Raw genomic sequence first — 19,318 nt, 5'->3', positions numbered from 1 at the left:
ATCCTCACTGCTGGTGGGCTCACCTCTTCCTCCAGCAGCAATTTGGGCTCTGCCCCTCTTCCTGGAAGAGTACCACTCCCCCATCCCCTAACCCCTGGCTTGCCCATCACCCTCCTTGCCCTCATCACACCAGTGGCTTCTCCCCTTCACCTGGGCACGTGTGCTCCTTGCCAGCAGCATTTGGTAGTGAATGACTCAGGTTTTATCTGCGGCTTGGCACGATTCTCCTCTCCCTCCTGGGTGCAGGAGGTAAGAGAGTCCCACCACCTCTGGAGGTTTCCCACCTGCTCCTTCCCTGCCCTCCTACAGAGGGATGGGGCTTCCACTCTGCACCCTTGGCATGGCAGCCAGGGTTGAGCTGTCCTGGCCCCAGCACAGGGACACGGGGACCTTTCCTGAGCTGGACACCACATCCAGGCTGCTGCACTGTCTCCGATCCCCCGGGTCTTTTGCTTTCACCCACCAGCCTTCACCCAACCTGCCCCACGGGAACCCCACCACCTCGAATCTAGGGGGAGAGTCAGCAACAGGCAAGCAAAAGTCTTGGGGAGGGGACATCCCTGCCGGGGCTGGGGACAGGCTGACACCATGGCCGGGGCCCCAGCCCCTGTGAGCAGAGCTCTGCGACAGCTCGCTGCAACTCACGGCTCATCTGCCGGCGTGTTGAAAGTGCCTGTTGTCCCCCCGGCTCCGAGCACCCGGCCTCTTCGCAAAGGCAGCGCTGGGCAGGTGAGAAGCCTTTATCTGATTTCCTAAGGGCAGAAAAATCCCTTTGATTTTGCCCCGAAGAGGGGAGCGGGAGGAGGGGGAGCCCCATCCTGGAGAGCAGGTGCGGCTGGCGCACAGCGACTCGCCTTATCACGTCCCCAGCACGTATATGAGAACTGGTCCCGGCACCTGGGTCCTGTGGTGAAACCCCTCGAGATGGGCTGGCGGGGAGGGGTGGGCAGAGGTGGGCTCCCTGCCTTGTGCCTGTACCGGCGGGGGGGGGTGGTGTGTGGAACTGGGACGAGTGGGATGCCCAGCTTTTCTCCCAGTTCCCACTTTAGCAAGAGGGAAATTGAGACACGGAGATGCTGAGATCTACTTAAGCAGCCGGGGGGGGAGATCACCTGCTCCCCCAGCTCCAGGACCAGCCTTGCTCACCTCCCTTTCTGCAACAGGACCCAAAGGGCCACATCCTTCAGGAGACAAGGCCAAGGTGGTGACACTGAGCCAGGGCTAGGGGTGACAGGGATGCCACTGCCACCCCAAAGCAGCCTTCGCCGCTGCAGCTGATCCTTTGTCTCTGCCTTCCCTCGCCTCTCACAGCTCGCACCCCCCCCCCGGCTTTTGTGTTATTACAAATTATAAAACAATTTTTTCCTGCCGTCCTGCATTCTTCTGCCTCCTGCAAGAATTTTAATGTATTTATTTTTGCTATCAGGGGAAAGCGCCGTGTTCCTCGGCCACCTCGACGCAGCCCTGGCCCCACTTGGCCACTGACGGAAATTAATGATGTGGGATGCAAGGGGGGGAGCAGGCACCCCTGCATCCCTGCAGCAGAGACGCGGGGGCACAGGTGTCGCCCCAACCAGCCATGGTTTCCTGAGTGGTGAGGTCTGAGCGCAAAGGACAGAGAGCTGGGCTGTGGTGGGGAGCGGTGACAGGGCAGCGGGGGCTGGCACAGAGCTGGTCCCTGGGAGATGCTGCCTGTTACAGGCTGGGGAGGGGGTTGCTGTTGAGTGGCTGGGCAGAGCCACTCAAAGGGGTGCTTTGGGGTCCAGCTGCAGGGTGCTGTGTTGGGGAACCATGTCCCCATGTAGCGGCGTGGCTTTGGGCTTCCCTTGGGGAAGAGGAGACCCCCCCCCCGAGACACCAACCCACCCTGCTCCGTGCGACAGCATCCCCAGCAGTCCCCACCGTGCTCCTGGGACAAAGCCCCTCAAATGCCCCATCCTGCTCGGGGACTCAGCCTCCCCGCACAGACCCCTCTCTGCCCCTAAGCTGGTGCCCTGACACTGTGCTGAGCTTCAGCTCTCGCTCCCCACCGCGTGGCCCCGAGGACAGGGATGAGGTTGCCCGCTCCCCCAGCTCCCCCCAGCCGCAAGACTGGGGGGGCTTTGACCGCTGGGAGGGAGCGGACGGGGGGAGGAAGGAATGGGCCCTTCCCGCTGCGGGGAAAGCGCGGCGATTTCCAACCCAAACACCCCAGCGCTCAGCAGCCGCATACTTTCCCAGCGTCCCTCCCCTCCTTTATTCCCGAGGACATTGGCGATCAAACCCAGGTTGGCCCCATCTCCCACTCCTGCAGTGAGGTCATCGAGCTGTGTTTGTGACATCCTGGCGTCTCCATGGCAGCGCGCTGTGATGTCATAAGCCCGGGGCTGCGACCTCACGGCAGGAGGAGAATGATCTTATTAAAACAACATGGTCCCCATCCGCTGCCGCTCACAGCTGGGGGACTCCGGTGCAGGGTAATGGCCAGCGGAGGGGCTGGTGGCAGCTGGGGAGATGCTGGGGACAGAGCCCTCCCTGGGGTTGTGTCACCAGTGGGAGCTGGTTGTGACAGAGGCACCGCCCGGTGCCCAAAGCAGAGGGCAGCCCCCAGGCCTGAGCTCCCCAGTTGATGCAAACACAGAAGCCCCGTGGTGCTGGGGTGAAGGTGAATTTGGGGACAGCCACGCCAGGGCTCACTGGTCGGAGGTCCCCCGGGCTCGGCCACAGCACTGCCCACTTCCAGGGCTGAGCGTCTGGGACTTTATCGGGGTGCAAAGCCCTTTCGTGTCGGGCTGGCGGGTGGCAAGCAGAGCTGATGAGGACCTGTCCCAGATTAGAGCTGCCCAGCGCTGACAGCGACCATGGGGCCCGTTCTTAAATTAGACGGGTCCCCCGCCTCCCCCCAGCCAGCACTTGCCAGCCCCTTCCCCATGGCTGGACACAGCCCAGGACACCCCTGCCTGCAGTGCTCTGCGTGGCCAGTGGGTCCCATACACATGTGTGCACACGCGTGGGCACACACCCTACCCCCGAGAAGGGCTGGTTGGTGCCCCGACAGGCAGGTGACAGATGGATGGAGGGGTGAATGGGAGGATGGACAGATGGATGGGTGGGTGGCTAGCTGGGTGGACATGCAGGTAGGTGTGGGGATGGGTGGGAAGTGGGATGCATGTGTTTGTCGATGGATGGATGGGTGAGTGCGTAGGCAGCTCGGTAGATGGATGGAGAGACGGCTGGGAGACAGAAACGTACGTGCAGGTGTTGAGGGATGGATGGATGGACAGATGGATGGATGGACGGATGGAAGGAAGGATGGCCTAACACTCCTCAGTGAGCCCTTGCCACTCTGGACATTGTTGCTGTCTCCCAACAATTTCAACTTCAGCAACGGCAAAAAAAGGCCCAGCTCTGTCCTGAGAGAGAAGGAAACATCCATGTCCCAAGGGTGGAAAATCCGTCTTTCTCACTGAGCTTGAGGGCCTGACCTTGTGCCACTGCAGCAGTGTACCCTTGCTGCTAGCACAGGATCTGCTCTCCACTGTCCAGAGGGGAAACCGAAGCCGGGGGGACTGGCCTGCAGTGCAGAGGAGCTAAAACCATCCTGCTCCATGCAGGCATGGCGCTGTGGCCGCCGCGCTCCAGCTCTCCATGTGTCCATCTGTCCAGCCACAGGAAGGACACACATTGCTTGGGCTGGGAGTGATGCTGCTGGGAGGGGGTATCCTTGGGCCCCCGCGGGCCGTAAACATGATGTCATGTGGCAGCATACACAGCCCGCTCTGTGCGCGGGTCCCCAAATGGGCTTCACAAGTTCTGCGTGGGAGGCATTGACGGTGGCCCACAGCCAAGGGAACTGGAGTCGGGAGATAAAATCAGGTTTGCTTTGGGCTGGAGCAAACAGCATTTTGCAGGAGGAGCAAGGGACAAGGAGAGCGCCTGAAGGTGGGGGACACCTCCTCACCTCATAGGGCTTAGTGGGGAGCAGTGGCGATGGAGGACACCCCAGCAAAGCCCAGCGCTAGTCTCACTGGTCCCAGGCCGGGTAGGCGCAGGGTCTGTTCCCTTCGCGCCTACTTGACTTAGAATAACTCCGAAGGCACTTGAAGTCACTAATCAGCCGGGACCACTTGAGAGCAGCCCAAAGCTGCCTCCCGTCTCCCGCGATAACAGGTCGCCAGCCCCGGGCTTGCTCCGACATCCTGCTCCCACGTCCTCAGGGAAAGGTCCCGGCCCGCCGGGGCCCCACGGGGCACAAAGCAGGGGGGATCTCGGAGCAGAGCTCGGAGCCTGGCTGATTTACCTTTTGTTTCAAAAGCCTTGCACTGTCCCCAAGCCCCTGCTCAGATCCAAGGGGTCGGACAGAGAGAAACGAAGGGATGGCAGCCTCTGAGAGATGTACAAGAAGGTCCCGTTTGAACCCTCTGCGTGGGAGAAGAGCAGCCTTCTCCAGGCCTGGGATTTATCCCCATCCCTCTGGATCTCCCCGTGTCCCCCCTGTGCAGCCCCGCCAGCCTCAGCATGGTTCATGACTCAGGCAGTGACAGTGCGGTGACACACAGCTGGCGTGATGAGCCATCTCCAGTTACAGGCCAGGGGCTATTTACTGTCCCGGGACCCTGCGCTCAGCCTTCTCACAGCCTGGGCTTTCGTGGGGGTGAGTCAGGGGATGCCCTCCCCTGGGACAGCCCGCTCCCCCCTGGTTGTGGGAGAGCAAAGGGGGGTTAGCGGATGCAGCCCTGGGAAAAGTTTCCAGCTCCTGGGTGACACTGCGCAAGTCACGTAAAGAAGCTGTTCCTCTGTCCCGGCAGCCAGGACCCCTCCATGCTGGGGGCAGCACTCCGTGAGCAGCATGTGGTGGGTGGGGGGCAGAGGGGTGGGGGGGTCCCACGGTGCCTGTCTGTGCACACGCAGGTCCCACTGGTGAGGTCGGACCTGAAGGTGCGGCTGTCGGACGAGTCGGGTCATAGCATCCGTGGGGCAGAGAGAGACACATAGCATTTGACCTGTCACCCCCAGCTCCCCGTGGGTAAACACAAGCTGCGGCCAGGGCTGGCCCCACACTGGGGGTCCCAGGAGCTGGCAATGCCCCCTGTTCCCCGCAGCATCCTCCAGCTGTGGATGTGTCCGGGTATAGCCGCTTCCCTTCGGAAGTCCCCGCCGGGCGGCTCGGCTTGTGGTGGGGTTGGTGTCTGACTCACCCGCGCCCCTCTTCCCGCACGGCCTCCCGGCACGGCCCTGACAGGCGGCCCCGCCGGAGCCCCCGGCCGCCCCCGCCGCCGGTGCCCGCGGTCCGAGGGCGGGGAGCGCGGCCTAGCGGCGGCCGCCGGAAAGGACGGGGCAGCCGGTGACACCCCCCCCAACGCCACACACCCCACCGGGGCTGCGGGGGCAGCAGGGAGCCGCCGCGGTCAGCGCGGCGATGGCAACGCCTGGCCTTCCCAAGGTCAAGTGCGAGGTCCTGTATCCCGGTCGGGGCAGCCCCGGTACCAGCTCAGGCTGGGGGATGGAGAGCAGCCCTGCAGAGAAGGAACTGGGGATACTGGCGAGTGAGAAATAGAATGTGAGCTGGAAATGTGTGCCTGCAGCCCAGAAAGCTGATCCCATCTGGAAGTGCAACACACGGAGCGTGGCCAGCAGAGCAAGGGTCCCCCTCTACTCTACTCTGCCGGGACCCCACCCGCAGTACTGTGTCCAGCTCTGGAACCCCCAGCATAAGAAGGACATAGACCTGTTGGAGTGAGTCCAGAGGAGGCCACAAAGCTGATCAGAGGGCTGGAGCACCTCTTCTACAAGAGAGGTGCTCCAGCCTGTCCTCGGCTGAAAGAGTTGGGGCTATTCAGCCTGGAGAAGAGGAGGTTCCGGGGAGACCTTATAGCGGCCTTCCCGTACCTCAAGGGGGCTCATGGGAAAGATGGAGGGCGACTTTTACCAGGGCCTGTAGTTTGTACTGGTTTTGCAAGAGGCACAGCTTTAAACTGAAAGAGGTGGTGGGGTCCCACACCCCGCCAAGGGGAAGACGGCCCCAGGACGCTGGGAGAGGCCGAGGGGTCCCCCGGCCCCGGGGAGCAAGGGCTGCGGGGTGGCCGGGTGCCAGGCTGGAGGGTCTGGGCCCCCCGCCGCTGCCCCCGGGGCTGGGGCCGGGCGAACTGCAGAGCTGGCTGTGAGCAGCCATGAGATGGCGACAGGCGCTCATGCTTGGCTGTCCCGGCCCGGGGTGCCTCACGGGTGTCTGCAGGCACGGGGGTGGCCGCGTCCCTTACCGCTAGCTCCCGCACCGCTGGCAGGGAGCACGGCAGGCACCAGCCCGCAGCCCGGCCTGGGACATCCTTCGTCCCCCAGGGAGGCAGAACCGAGGGGACAACGGCCACTCACGGGGCTCTGAGATGTCTGCCCATTTTGGGGCTAAAACCTCCGAGTTCAGGACCTTGAACCCACCACCCCGTGGTGATGGATAAGGGTGGTTAATGATCAGCGCTGGGATGTCCCAGCCAAAGGCAGGGTGCTGGCAGCCCCAGGAGTGACAGTGACATCTGGGCAGAGCAGTGCCCTGCCCCACGGCAGTGCCAGGCTGGCCAGAGGAGATGTGTCCTGTGCCCCATGGCCCCGGACATGGCCACAGCAGAGCCCTGCTTGTGGGCTGGAGAGCCTGGCCTGCACCACGTTGGGCAGGAGCTGGTGCCACGCTCTCCCTGGCACGAAGACAAACCAAACCTGCCTCCGGCTGGGTTGCCAGCAGCTGCACTGGGCGTGCCAAGGTCTCCACATCTGGGGTCCCAGCTGGCAGCGCCAGGAGGAAGCACTGAGAGGGGCCCTGGGACAGCTTGCAGGGTGACAAGGCAGGGACAGAGTACAACAGGCAGGGGATAGAGGCAGGGCAGGAGGGCTCAGGCCAGGAGGGGCAGCAGCCCTGGAGAGCAGACCCAGCGGTGAGTCTTGTGCCGCTGCAGGGAGTGCAGGGTCCAGGGTGCGGTGCCCAGTGCCGGCATGCGATGTCGGTGCTGGCACATGATATGCGGTGCCTGGTGCCCGGTGCCCAGTGCCCACTGCCCGTGTGCAACGCCCGGCGTGCAGCATCCGGTGCCAGTACCAGTGTCACACGCTACACAGTGCCCAGGGTGCTGTACCCGCCACACCGTGCCGGTGCTGGCTGTGAGCTGCCGGCTGCGCGGTGCTGTTGAGCAGCACGTGGCACCCGGTACCTGGCACGTGGCACCGGGTACTGCTGATGCCAGCTCCTGGTACCCAGCACCCGGTGCACGGTGCGTGATGCTGATGAGCGGTGCCCGGTGTGTGGTACCCGCTACCTGGTGCGTGGTATCTGGTACCCAGCATGCTGTAACCGGTACCCGGCACACTGCAGCCGGTATCCATGGCCCGGTAGCAGGTGCACGGCATCTGGCACCACGTGCCCGGTATGCGCTGCCTGGTCCCCGCTCCGCAGCAACCGGTACCCAGTGCGCAGCACCCCGTGCGCGATGCCCGGTCGCCGGTACCCGGTTGCCGCCCCCGCGCCTCCCCCCGGTGCCGCCCCCGGTGCCGCCCCCCGTCGCCCCCGGTGCCTGCCCGCCCCGCCCCGTCCCGTGCGCTGCCGACGGAGCATGGCGGGGCCGAGCGGCGGGGCCCGGCGGCCGCTGCTGCCGCTGCTCCTGCGACCCCGCCCGCCGCCGCCGCCGCGCAGGACCGGGGGCTCGGCGGCGGCGGCAACGGCGGGGCCGGCGAGACTGAAGGGACCGGACGAGCTACCGGGGCCGGGGCTGCTCCGGACTTTCGTCTGGCTCTTCCTGCGGGGCTACCTGCTGCACACGCACCGGCTCCAGGTGCGGCGGGGGCTGCGGGGAGGGATGGGGGGGGACGACTGCCGGGTGCGGGGGGGCCTAGGGACCCTGCCTGGGGGCTTGGGGGCTGGGAGCGGTGCGTGGGGTTGGAGGGGCTCCTGTGTGGGCTGTGGGGAGGAGAGGGTGTTGTGCGTGGGAAGGGGGCTTCACAAGGCGGGTGCGTGCGGGGCTGCAGGCGAGGGGGAGGTGAGCAGGGGCGGTGGGTGCGGGAGAGAAGGGGCTGGGAGGCTGGAGCACCCCTGGACCCTGGGGTGATGCTGGGGCGAGCAGCATGGAGAGGGGGGCAGCACAGAACCCGGTGACCCCGGGAGTGTCCTGCCAGCCCGGGGGACTGCTCCAGCATCCTCCAGACGGCCGGGAAGCCGAGGGCAAGTGTTCGGGGGAGGCTCACGGGGTCCTGGAATCCCCGGGCAGCCCCGGCCGTGACAAACCAGAGAGGCTGCGGTTTAGAGAGGGCAGGCAGGCAGGCAGGTGTTTGGGCAGACGGTACCCAGGCAGGCAGGGGAGGGACAAGCAGAGATGTTTGTTTTCTTCTGTCGACACTTCCTCATACGTCGGATGAAGCAAGCGATGGGCTTGGCTGGCCGTGAGCCTTGCAGCATCTTTCCAGCGCCTGGGAGCTCTGACCGGCCGGGAGGAGCAGGATCCAGCCTCCCTGGCATCGCGGAGCACGGGGCACTGCTGGTTGGGAGAAGGGACTGTCGCAGGGCAGCAGGGTCTCAGGGAGCGGGAACAGGAGCTCCCTCCTGTTCCCTCCTGCCCTTGGGGCTACAGGCAGGGCCCTGGCTTTGTGGACAGATGCCCGCATGTTCTGGAGGTGCCTTTACCCAGATCCCAGCATCCCAGGGCTTCTCTTGGCCCTGCTCTCCGAGGCCCGCACCATGTTAGGTCCTGGGTACCAGCAGATGCCGCTGGGCAGGCTTCAACCCAGGCCAAGGCTGCCAGTGGCCCCACGCAACATGTTCACCCAGCGAGCCGCCTGCGGCACCGGGGCGGCCATCCCTCCCCCTCCTCCTGCCACCACGCGCAAGGAACGTCTCCCCGTGGTGACGGTGACGAATCCAGCTGAATCTGGGCGCAGGCTGCGATGCAGTCAGTCACCAAGGGAGATTGTACCACGTGCATCCCCGCAGCCACAGGGAATGGGGACTGGGGCTTCCCTGCTAAGTCCCCCACAGCCCCCCGGGCTTGGACCCACTCTGTGGGGGCTCTAGTGGTGCCTGGGTGGGATGGAAAGCACCCCTTGGAAGTGACCTTGTGCAGATCTGCTTGCAAGGAGGTGCCCGGCTGCCCCCGAGGGACGTGCTTGGGGGTCACGGTGCTCCCCAGCCAGGAGGAGGCATGGCACCCTTGGATGTGGGCAGGGAGAGCGAGCTGTGGCCAGCAGAGCCCGGAGAGGGGGCTGATGCTGATGGATGTCCCCTGGCTGGTTGGTGAGCCTGTGGCCCCAGGGCCATGCCCTAGGGGTGGCAGGCTGCCCTCCCAGTGCTGATCATTAACCACCCTTATCGGGTGGCGGGTTCAAGGACCCACAGTGGGTTCAGTTGTCTCCAGGCTGAGCAGAGCATGGTTGGGGCCGTGCTGGAAGCAGGGGGGCTTGGACCTACTGACGGGCACTGCAATGGCCCTGCGTCTCGGCAGAGCTCCATGTTTGGCAGTTGTCCTTGTCCCTCCTGTCCCCTCTTGGTCTTGCATCCCCAAGACCCATGAGGCTCTCTGTGCATCTCTGGGGTGGGTGAGGGATGTGCCAGCCTGTGCCGGGAGTCAGTGCCTGGTGTGCTTGGTGCTGGCAGAGGACGTGCCTGGAGACACCAGCCCAAGCCATCTGCAGAGCACTTCCAGAACGGTGCCAGCTTGCGGGGTCAGAGGCGGGTGCTTGGGCCCAGCTGGTGCTGAGGGGGCTCTGGGATGGGTGCAGAGCATGCAGGGCAGGACAGGGGCATGGAGGGACTGATCCAGCCCCAGCGCTGGCCCTGTCCCGTTCACCTTGCCGGGCTCTGGTGCATCGCAGCTGATGTCCCGGCGCATTTACGGCCCCATCTGGAAGTCGACCTTCGGGCATTACGAGAACATCAACATCGGGAGCCCAGTGGTGCTGGAACAGCTGCTACGGCAGGAGGGCAAATACCCCATGCGGAGCGACATGGCCCTGTGGAAGGAGCACCGGGACACCCGGCGCCTGCCCTACGGACCCTTCACCGAGTGAGTCCTGCCCTGGCTGCGCTTTGCGGGGCGGCAGGCGACTCCTGGCTCTTCCTTGGTTGTAGGGCCCGGGTGCCAGCTCGCATCACTCCCTCTCCTGCAAGCAGTGTGTCCCCCCCCTCAAGTGGAAGAGCATGGCCATGGAGGGTGGAAAGACCCCCGGGGTGGTTCCAGCCCAGCGTGGGGAGGATGCATCCGGGGATTGGGAAACTGCTTCCAGCCACTGCCCCCCGCCCGGCTGTGCCCCTGGTGCTGAGCCCCGTCCCCGCACAGGGAAGGGGAGCGCTGGTACCGCCTGCGCCAGGTCCTCAACAAGCGGCTGCTGAAGCCCTCGGAGGCAGTGCTGTACGCGGACGCCATTGGGGAGGTGGTGTCGGACCTGATGGTGCGGCTGCGGGATGAGCGGAGCCGCAGCCCCTCGGGGGTGCTGGTGGGGGACGTGGCCAACCTGCTCTACCGCTTTGCCCTGGAAGGTAGGGAAGTCCTCCCACTCTCCCCTGCCCTGCCCCACTCTTCCCGTTCCTGCAGGAGTCTGGATGCGGTCTGTCCTCCGCAGGGATCTCCTATATCCTCTTCGAGACCCGCATCGGGTGCCTGAAGCAGCAGGTCCCCGCTGAGACCCAGCGCTTCATCGACTCCATCAACCTCATGTTCAAGAACTCCATCTTCGCCACCGTCCTGCCCCGATGGAGCCGCAAGGTGCTGCCCTTTTGGGACCGCTACCTGGACAGCTGGGACACCATCTTCGCCTTTGGTGAGCAGTGACAATGGGGGCCCAGAGCAGTGGTGTCGGACCCCCTAAGGACCCTCAAAAGTGGAGCAGTCCCCAGCCATGTGTCCTTTTGCCTGCCCTTACTCCGTCAGTGCTGGATCCCACTATTTGTCCCTGCAGGCAAGACCCTGATTGACCGTAAGATGGAGGAGCTGGAGGGGCAGGTGGAGCGGGGCAAGGAGGTGTCCGGCTACCTGAGCTACCTGCTGGCCAGTGGCAGGCTCAGCCTGGATGAGGTCTATGGCAGCGTGGCCGAGCTGCTGCTGGCCGGCGTGGATACGGTGAGAGTCCAGCAACCACTGCTGGGGATCCCTGCTGAGCTCCGGCTCCGTCCTGGGGAAACCATGGGGTCATGCTCAGCCGTGTTCCACAGCCTCTGTGAGCTCTGGGCTGGTGGGTTGGGAGGCTGATGCCCTATAGGGACAAACCTTCAGGGATCAGTCAGTACAGACCCTGTCCTCCGCTCTGCTCCCTGCCCTGCTCCCTGCCTCAGTTTCCCCCGTGCTCGCTGCCACTCACCCCTAGTTTCCCTGTGCACCAGAGCAGGGGCTCTCTGGTGCTGTACTCGTGCCGTACTGGTGCCACGCTTGGCACAAGGCTGCTCGGGTGCCAGCTCCATCTCCCTCACTCCCCTCTCTGCTCCCCTCCCCCAGACCTCCAACACACTGTCCTGGGCCCTGTACCACCTCTCCCGGGACCTGGGCATCCAGGAGACCCTGTACCAGGAGCTGAAAGCCGTCGTGCCCTCCAACCGGTTCCCTGGTGCTGAGGATATCCCCAAGATGCCAATGCTTCGGGCCGTTATCAAGGAGACGCTGAGGTACAGCCCAGCCTTGCCCCTGCCCCAGGGTCCCTATCAACAGCCCCTTCTGCCCCCACATCGAAGGACACACCAGCCAGCATGGCTGGTGATGAAGCACATGGGGACAGGGGCCAGGCAGAGTGCCCGGCTGGATTCAGTCCCTCGAGGCCACATCCATCCACCTCCTCCCTGGGGAGGGGAATGGAGCTGCTGAGCAGTGGGAGATGCTCCCCCTCGCCCTGCCTGCAGCTCTCTCCCTGGGGTTCCCAGGTGGATCCTGCTGCCCCACTAAGTCTCCCCATATTCCAGGGTCTACCCCGTGGTGCCCACCAATGCCAGAGTCTTCTACGAGAAGGACATCGTCATCGGAGACTACTTTTTCCCCAAGAACGTGAGTGGCGGCCATGCCGTGGGGACCCTTGCTGCGTTCGGTGGGGCCGGGCATGGGGCATTAACCCCCACTTCTCACCCCGCAGACTCTCTTCGTCCTGGCGCACTATGCGATGTCCCACGATGAGACCTACTTCCCCGAGCCCGAGCGGTTCCTGCCCCAGCGCTGGCTCCGGGGCCACGGCTCCCCCCACCACCCCTTCAGTTCCATCCCCTTCGGCTACGGAGTTCGCGCCTGCGTCGGCCGCCGCATCGCCGAGCTGGAGATGCACCTGGCCCTTGCCAGGGTGAGCAGGCACCCCTCACCCTGAACAGCTCATCATGAGTTGGGATGGGGGTTCCAGGGGGTCCCTGAGGCATTGCCACCCCCTTCTCCCCACAGATCATCCAAGCATTCGAGGTGCGGCCGGACCCCCGCGGGGTGGAGGTGAAGTCTGTCTCCCGCATTGTCTTGGTGGCCGACAAGCCCATCAACCTGGAGTTCATCGCTCGCCCAGGGGCTCCCTGACTGCACGCCGAGCCCCCACCCTGGGTGCCAAGCAGGGACCTATGAGGAGGACACCCCAGCACCCACCCCCCTGCCTGACTTGGGCTGGGGAGCTCCCAGCCCCCCTGCGGGGAAGGTGTGGGGAGATGAGAGATGCCTCCAAATCTCCCCTGGGGCACTGGTGTCCCCCTGCCCCAAATCAGCAGGAGGCTTGGGGAACTGCTGTGCCTTTCACATGCTGCCAGGGGTTATGTTCCCCCCCATTCCATGCCCAGCTGGGCTGCGTCAGGGACTGGGAGCTCTGCTGGGGGTGGGGGGAGGCAGGGAGGGGGCTTGCAGCCGTTCAGTGTCTCCTTCATCCCGTCCTTGTGTAGCTGCGCGTGGATCTGTGCCTGGAGCCAGGATGCCCGGGTCCTCTCTGAACAGCTGACCTTGGCCTCAGCCACTTCTCCGTGCCTCAGTTTCCCCCCTGCCTCCCCAGGGAGGGTCGAGCTGCCGGCGGGGGTTTGGGGTTTGTGTCTGGTTCCGAGGGACACAGCCACCCCTGGCCCTGGGCAAGCAGATCAAAAACACAGCACATCCCCCCGCCACCCATGGGGAGGGGACCTGTCACCACCCAGTGCTGGCACTGCGTCCCCTGGCAGGGCTGGCCAGCACACGGAGGGGCTGGAGCACCCAGGACCTTTTGCTATCAGCCGTTATTTCACCGACATGCTGATATGGGGGCACGGGAAAGGGGGCAGGACTCGCTCTGGGTGAAGCAGCCAGGAGAGGATCGGCTCAGCTCCCCCAGTCCCTAACTGGGGACATGGGGCTGACACGGAGCCCCATGGAGCTGGCAGCAGCCACAGGCAGGGGATGCTTTGCTGCTCGCCCAAGCTCCTGGAGGGCTGGGGTACGGGGCAGCCCCATGGTGAACCTCCCTCACCTTCCTGCAGCTGGGGAGCCCAGTTGGACTGGGGGGGAAGCAGCAGGCAGAAACCTTGCTGGCACCAAGGCTGCTGTCCCCAGGGTGTCCCCGAGGGGACCTGTTAACCACTGCCACGGTGGAGCCGTCCAGGCTACATGACCTGTGATGAGCCGATGTCCCTGCCCTCTGGCCCTACGTAGGTGGGCAGAGGTACCACCCTCTGCCCGCACAACCTTCGCTGCATCGGGTGCCAGTGGCCATCCCAGGCTGTGTCCCCCAGCCCTGTCCAGCTGCACCCCGGAAAGGCGAGGCGGCAGTGCCTGGAGCAGGCTGCTTTATTACAACAAGGCTGAACAGAGCGGCAAATAAATAAATACCCCCCAACCCACCCCAAAATTTGCGCAGGGTCCCCGTGCAAGTGCCCATCCTGGCACCAGCTCCAGTGCGAGCTGTGCCTCTGCCAGGATGCTCCAGCCCCACATGACTCTACAATAAACAAGCCTGTGTGTGCAGCTGAGCCCACGCTACCGGGCACCAGGCGCAGCTGGCGGGACGGTGCTCGCTGGAGGGTGGAAACCGTGGCCAAAGCGCTCAAATCCAGCAGCAGGATGGGAGCAGGGTGGCCGAGTCCCTCGGGGCCGTGCAGGTCCATGCGGGTCCCCATGCCCAGCGGCGAGCATGGCGCAGCTCCTCAGGCCGTTGAACATCACCGCGTGCTCGCTGGCGGGAGGCACCCCCCGACCCCCTTTTCCCCGCTCCTTGCCTCCCCGAGGCCAGCGGGATCTGGCCCTGGACTCAAGACGAGCCCCAGGACCGGGGCGGGCAGGCAGGTTCTCCCCGTGGAGAGCCTCCGGGGCCCGAACCTCCTTCTGAGGCCCCGGGGCCACACAAGAGGCCCCGCAGTCGGACAAGACAATGGCACTTCCCTGGTGTCTTCAATGCGAGGATCGGTCGATGCCTGCGGGGCGAGAGAGCGCGCGAGGCCATAACCCCCCAGCAGGCACGGGTGCTGGGCTGGGCACCCTGCAGCACAACCCTCCGACCCACAGGGACAGCACAGGGGACCAGCGGGGTGTTGCCTCCGTCCTTGGCTTGGATGCAAGTCCTGGAGTAGGAGGGAGGCACTGGCCCGGAGGGGGACATTCCGGTGGCCCCCTGGCATGGCCATGCCCGTGAGCACCAGGAATGGGGTGAGCGGAGGCATCATGATGGGGAAATGAGGGGATGTCCCACGTTTGGCGTCGTTAACGCACACCACTCCCAGTCCCCTTCTGTGTGGCGCAACTGGGCACTGCTGGGGGAACTGGTGGGCGCGGGGCTGTCCCAAGCCTATTCCCCGCCACCCCTGCCAAAAAGAAGCATCACTGAGAAGCAGCTGGGCACCAGGGCCAGCTCCCTCCTCCCTAGTTCACCCCTAAATGGGTGCCACAGTAGGTGCCAGCGCCAAGCCCAGCCATCACCAGTGTGGACTCACCAGGCAGTGGGTGAGCAGAGCCAGGCGCAGGCAGCTGGGCAGCGCAGTCCCAGCACAACCCAGCAGTGAGCCCCGTCCCCAGAGCAAATGGTTTTGGGGCCAGAGGAGGTGGAGTGCTCTCCTGGCCACAGCCCATGGATTGGCCACGCTGTGTGCAAGGGTGGTGCTGGACAGCACAGGGTGTGCAAGTGGGGGTCTCTTTCCTCTGTGTCCCCCAAGAATAGCGCTGGAGGGGTTTGGGTCTCCGGGGGGCCTTTGAGGTGAGGTCAAAAAAGGGCTTTTACCTTGGGGTGCATCACACCCCAAAAATTCTCATCCAGCCCAAAGCCCAGGGCCCTGCAAAACCTGCATCCCACACACTGTGTGGATGGGACTCTGGGGGTGTCTCCGTGCCAGGTGCCCCCATCCTTCCCCACAGACATCAGGGATCAGGACCCCAGAAGTGATTCCTTGTGTCCCTGGGGACAAGCAGCATCCGGGTCCTGCTGTCCCCACCTGGGAACCCGGTGCTGCTGGACCCCAGCCCCAGCTTCCTCCATCTCCCGGTGCCAGTTTGGCTGGGGTAGAGGCAGGTGGCACGAGCAGGGAGGTGATGAGGTGCAGGTGACCGAACAGCAGGGAGGGGACAGGTGCATAGCGGCGGGGGACGGCGCCTACCTGAAGTGGAAAGAAATGGAGGGCGCAAGTGGAGAAAGATGGAGCGTCGCGGGCTAAGAGTTAAGAGCATCGATACCTGCAGGAGTGAGCACAAGGGCCTGGAGGATGTCGGAGAGGGAGACGATGCCCCGCGGGTACTGATTCTCATCCACCAGAACCAGGCGATGGACCTGTGGGCACAGGCAGAGCATCATGGGCAGGTCCAGAAGCGGGCAGGGGGGAGGTGGTGCTGGTGCAAGGTGCCCTGGCCACTCACCTGCTCCTTGGCGATGCGGTCAATGACGTCCTCCATGGTTTCATGGGGGTAGCAGGTGAGGACCCCCTCCAGGCAGATGGTGCGCTGCCGCAGCGCCTCCCGCACGCTAATGTCCAGGTTATTGTAGGTCTTCTGGGCTGCCAGGTGCTGTGGGAGAGGTGGCCCCACTCAGAGCCCCAACGTGTCCTCGCACCCAGTTGTGTCGGCACTGAGGGGGACACCGAGCCCCGATGACACACAGGGCAGATCCGCCCTGGCACGTGCGTGGGTGCACATGGGGCATGTTGGCATGGGCACAGGCAGTGTGAGCACCCCACCAGCAGTGTGCAAGGGGTCACGCTCACACCTGGGCGTGCAAACACACAGGGTACTCACAATGACGTCGAACCGGGAGTAGAGGCCGACTACTTGCCCTGCAAGGAGAGACAGCTCACTGGCTGGGGAGGGGGCCCTGAAGACCCCATGCTCCCCCTGCACCCCAAGAGTCAGCTGGTGCAACAGGGGATGTTTGAGTTGGGATGGGGCCAGAGCCACTGTCAGAGGGACATGGCAGGGGTTGCTGATCCCCTCCCTAAGTACCGGCATCATTGATGACGGGCAGAGCAGAGACACGGCGGTCCACGAAGATCTCCAGGGCAGCATAGACTGGGGCGGTCTCGAGCACGACTGCCACATCACGGAAGGTGCCGACACACAGCTCCTGCACCGTTTTCTTCAGGAAGCGTGGCTTGGGGATGGTGGAGCCCTGCAGTGGGGCAGGACAGGGCTGGGCTGTCACCCAAACACACCCTGACACCCTTTCTTGCGCCCCTACACCCTCCCTGACCATGTGTGTGTGTGTGTGCACACACAGCCCTGGCACTCACGAAGATGTGGAGGAACTTGAGGATGCGCTTGTGCGTCAGGATGTGCAGGACGTTGCCCGAGATGGGCTCGATGACAGGCAGGCGGTGGATCTTGTGCTTGATCAGGGAGTAGACGGCATCGAAGAGGCTGTGGGTGATAAGAACACCGGGGGGGGAGGGGGTAGGGCTGCATCCCAGGCACAGCCCCTAACAGGACGTGCTCTCCCCGAGAGAACAGGTGCTTACCTATTGCTTGGGGAGATGTAGACCAGCGGCTTGAAGGAGCCCTGCAGGTACACCTCTACCAAGGGAGAGAGGTGGGAGAGGGGATCCCCCAGCCCCTTCAGGCAGCCCTGCACCGTTGGAGCCCACCTCCATGCCCTGCACGACATCCCCAGCCCGGCCACCCCATCGGTCTCTGCTTTTTACCTCTCCAGGTCTCAATCTTGTGCTCCTCCACCTCGTAGATCTGAACCTGAGGGCAGGGAGATGCCCTGGTCACAGTGGCTCCACGGGGGACTGAGGGACACTGGGGCACTGCCCCCTTCCCTGGGCATCCCATCCCATTGACCTGAGTGTGGGCATCACATCTTGGGTGCCAGACAGAGAGGCACCAAGTGGACAATGGGCTGGCCCAGAGCATCCCCCAGTCATGGTCTAGTGATGAAGATGGGACCAGGAGAGGGAAGAGGAGACCAGGAGAGGTGGGGACAGCCCTTCCCTGCCCCATGCCTGCCCTGACTCCTGCGCCCTCCCTGCTGCACTCACCAGGGGCGATCGGTAGTAGCGGTGGAGGATGTTGATGAAGTCGGTGATGGTGAGCATCCCTGCAGAGACACGTGGGGCTGGCAGTGCTGCCTGCACCCTTGCTGCCAGGCAGGGGAAGGGGCCAGGCGGCACTGCTGGCACTCACCCACAAAGCTCTGTTTCTTGCTGTCCCAGAGCGGGGCGGCACGCACCCCGTTGGCCACCAGCGCCACGAAGGCTTTCTTGATCTGCCAGTGGAGCGGTGAAAGGGTGAGGGGGTCCCCGAACCCGCAACCCCCCCGCCTATCCCAGCCGATCCCCTGCTTTGTCACCTCCAGGGAGATGTCAAAGACAACAAGCTTGCAGCTGGTGGGAACGGCGTCATAGCAGCAGTGGCTCCTCATGAAGTGCATGTAGACCTCACCGTCAGGGCTCTGAAACTCATTCTCCGGGTCTGGGCCCAGCCCCAGCATTTCGTTGCCCAGTGTGAAAGCGACAGGTCTTGGGCTCCTCTGCCTGTCATCTTCCTCCTCCTCTTCCTCCCCGTTCCCCTCCTCCCTGGGGCACAGGGCCTCCAGGCACCCTGCAGGCAAACCCACCCCAGCCCTGGCAGGTGAGCTGAGCTACCAGGTCTCAGCACCCTCCTGCCTGGGGGGAATGGGGGGGATGCTGCGGGAGGGGGTGCTCCCCACAGACCCCTCCATTCTGCACTCCACAGGGGCAGCACACAGCACTGCAGCTCTCCAGCCTGGGGGGCATCGGGCAGGAGTTGCTGGGAAGGAGATGAGGAATAGGGCGACAAGAGCTATGGGCAGAGGACCGATGTCCTCATTGCATGAGTGAGCCAGCCCCTCTCCTCCTACACGCCTAGGTGCTGTTTGCTACCCACCTTCCTCCTCGGGGCCGGCAGCGGCATCCAGCAGTGGCACCTGAGGGGGACACACAGCAAGGGGGCATCAGCAGGAGCCATGCTGGCCTCTCCCCCACCCATGGGTGCTGCCTGTACCCTCTTGGCTGCCCAGACTCCCCCTGTGCTGGACAGAGGGGACTGTCCTTTCAGGGTGGGGATTTGGGCTGGGCTCAGCCCCCAGCCCCTTCAGAGAGCCCCCCACCCGCCCAGGGCCCCCAGAACCTGTTGTCCCCATGGTGGCTCCAGCCCAGGATGCCCAGCTTGTGCCCCAAGTCTGGGGGGCAGCAAGGATCCTCAGGTCAGGGTAGTGGATGGCAAGACCCCCTGGTTCCTCTCTGCACTGTTGGAGACGAGTGCGTCCCACAGAGGCTCCGTGCCCGCCCTCTCCCTTCTTCAACACCAAGGTGTAAATCCAAGTCCTGCTTCCTCCCGTGCTGGGAGCCCCGCCAGCCCCACCTGCCCCCCTGGGACCAGGTCTGCCCCAGGAGCCCCTACAATAACGAGGGGGGCAGCCCCAGGCAGGAGGAAGGCCAGCATGGCCCCCTGCCTGACCCTGTGCCCCCCAGTCCCCAGGAGACCCCACCATAACAAAGCGGCACATGCAGCGGGAAGAGCGACCCCGGAGCACAAACCTGCTGGCAAAGCCAATGTTTTCAAGCCGCCCTACAATAACAAAGGTGCAGGGACTGCTCCAGGAGGACCCTACAACCAGCCCCAGGAAGGAGGACACCCTACGCCAGCGTCCCCCAACCCTTCCCAAGGGGCTGGCTACAGCAGGACAGGCAGGCCAGCCAGGCTGCACTCCGCAAACTTGTCCCCATGGCTGCCCAGCCGTGGGAAGGGGACCACCAGCCCCCCATATCCCTCCCATCCCAAAGGTGGCCTGTTCCCCAAGCGAGGGGCTGTCGGGCCGGGCCCCCCACCCAGCTCGGCAGTACCTGGGGCGCAGCGGGGCCGGGGAGCCGCTCCATGCTGACTGCAGGGCAGTGCTGCTATTCTGGGCCCTCGGCTGGCGGGGGCCTGGCAGATAGGGTGTCAGCGAGCAATGCCAG

At 64.4% G+C, this 19,318-nt stretch overlaps 2 protein-coding genes across 7 annotated transcripts; one reads left to right on the top strand and one right to left on the bottom strand.

Annotated features, from left to right (window-relative positions):
• The first annotated feature begins 7,574 nt into the window (after nucleotides 1-7,574).
• On the top strand, nucleotides 7,575-12,908 carry CYP27A1 (cytochrome P450 family 27 subfamily A member 1). The gene is made up of 9 exons (XM_086750644.1): nucleotides 7,575-7,796; nucleotides 9,826-10,016; nucleotides 10,290-10,489; nucleotides 10,573-10,770; nucleotides 10,909-11,069; nucleotides 11,442-11,608; nucleotides 11,900-11,981; nucleotides 12,067-12,267; nucleotides 12,363-12,908. The coding sequence occupies exons 1-9, from the start codon at nucleotides 7,578-7,580 to the stop codon at nucleotides 12,486-12,488; spliced, it is 1,545 nt and encodes a 514-aa protein (XP_086606770.1). The 5' UTR covers nucleotides 7,575-7,577; the 3' UTR covers nucleotides 12,489-12,908.
• A 776-nt stretch (nucleotides 12,909-13,684) lies between these two features.
• PRKAG3 (protein kinase AMP-activated non-catalytic subunit gamma 3) lies at nucleotides 13,685-19,250 on the bottom strand. 6 transcript variants are annotated; one of them, XM_086750645.1, is made up of 14 exons: nucleotides 19,205-19,250; nucleotides 18,246-18,285; nucleotides 17,689-17,939; nucleotides 17,523-17,604; nucleotides 17,378-17,436; nucleotides 17,039-17,084; nucleotides 16,856-16,910; nucleotides 16,631-16,757; nucleotides 16,344-16,509; nucleotides 16,140-16,177; nucleotides 15,765-15,911; nucleotides 15,585-15,678; nucleotides 15,347-15,508; nucleotides 13,685-14,722 (listed from the first exon to the last, which is right to left on the bottom strand). In XM_086750645.1, exons 1-14 carry the CDS (start codon nucleotides 19,235-19,237, stop codon nucleotides 14,622-14,624), a joined length of 1,401 nt encoding a protein of 466 aa, XP_086606771.1. In that variant the 5' UTR covers nucleotides 19,238-19,250; the 3' UTR covers nucleotides 13,685-14,621. The 6 variants fall into 6 exon arrangements, with proteins under 6 accessions (XP_086606771.1, XP_086606772.1, XP_086606775.1 ...); XM_086750646.1 differs by having other exon boundaries at nucleotides 13,685-14,335; XM_086750649.1 differs by lacking the exon at nucleotides 15,347-15,508 and having other exon boundaries at nucleotides 15,509-15,678.
• Nucleotides 19,251-19,318: the final 68 nt, after the last annotated feature.

Source organism: Chlamydotis macqueenii, chromosome 6 (assembly GCF_036417535.1).
Source record: "Chlamydotis macqueenii isolate bChlMac1 chromosome 6, bChlMac1.mat, whole genome shotgun sequence".
In the NCBI taxonomy this organism is placed as follows: Eukaryota; Metazoa; Chordata; class Aves; order Otidiformes; family Otididae; genus Chlamydotis; species Chlamydotis macqueenii.
This window is presented reverse-complemented; position numbering and strand designations above follow the sequence as displayed.

Excerpts from the sequence above, each read along its gene's own strand:
- CYP27A1 (XM_086750644.1), top strand. The coding sequence starts at position 7,578 with ATGGCGGGGCCGAGCGGCGGGGCCCGGCGGCCGCTGCTGCCGCTGCTC. Across the intron at positions 11,609-11,899 it reads GTTATCAAGGAGACGCTGAG|GGTCTACCCCGTGGTGCCCA; the intron begins GTACAGCCCAGC and ends CCCATATTCCAG. Across the intron at positions 12,268-12,362 it reads TGCACCTGGCCCTTGCCAGG|ATCATCCAAGCATTCGAGGT; the intron begins GTGAGCAGGCAC and ends TTCTCCCCACAG.
- PRKAG3 (XM_086750645.1), bottom strand. The coding sequence starts at position 19,237 with ATGGAGCGGCTCCCCGGCCCCGCTGCGCCCCAG. Across the intron at positions 17,085-17,377 it reads GCTACTACCGATCGCCCCTG|GTTCAGATCTACGAGGTGGA; the intron begins GTGAGTGCAGCA and ends CCCTGCCCTCAG. Across the intron at positions 15,912-16,139 it reads ACTCCCGGTTCGACGTCATT|CACCTGGCAGCCCAGAAGAC; the intron begins GTGAGTACCCTG and ends CCTCTCCCACAG.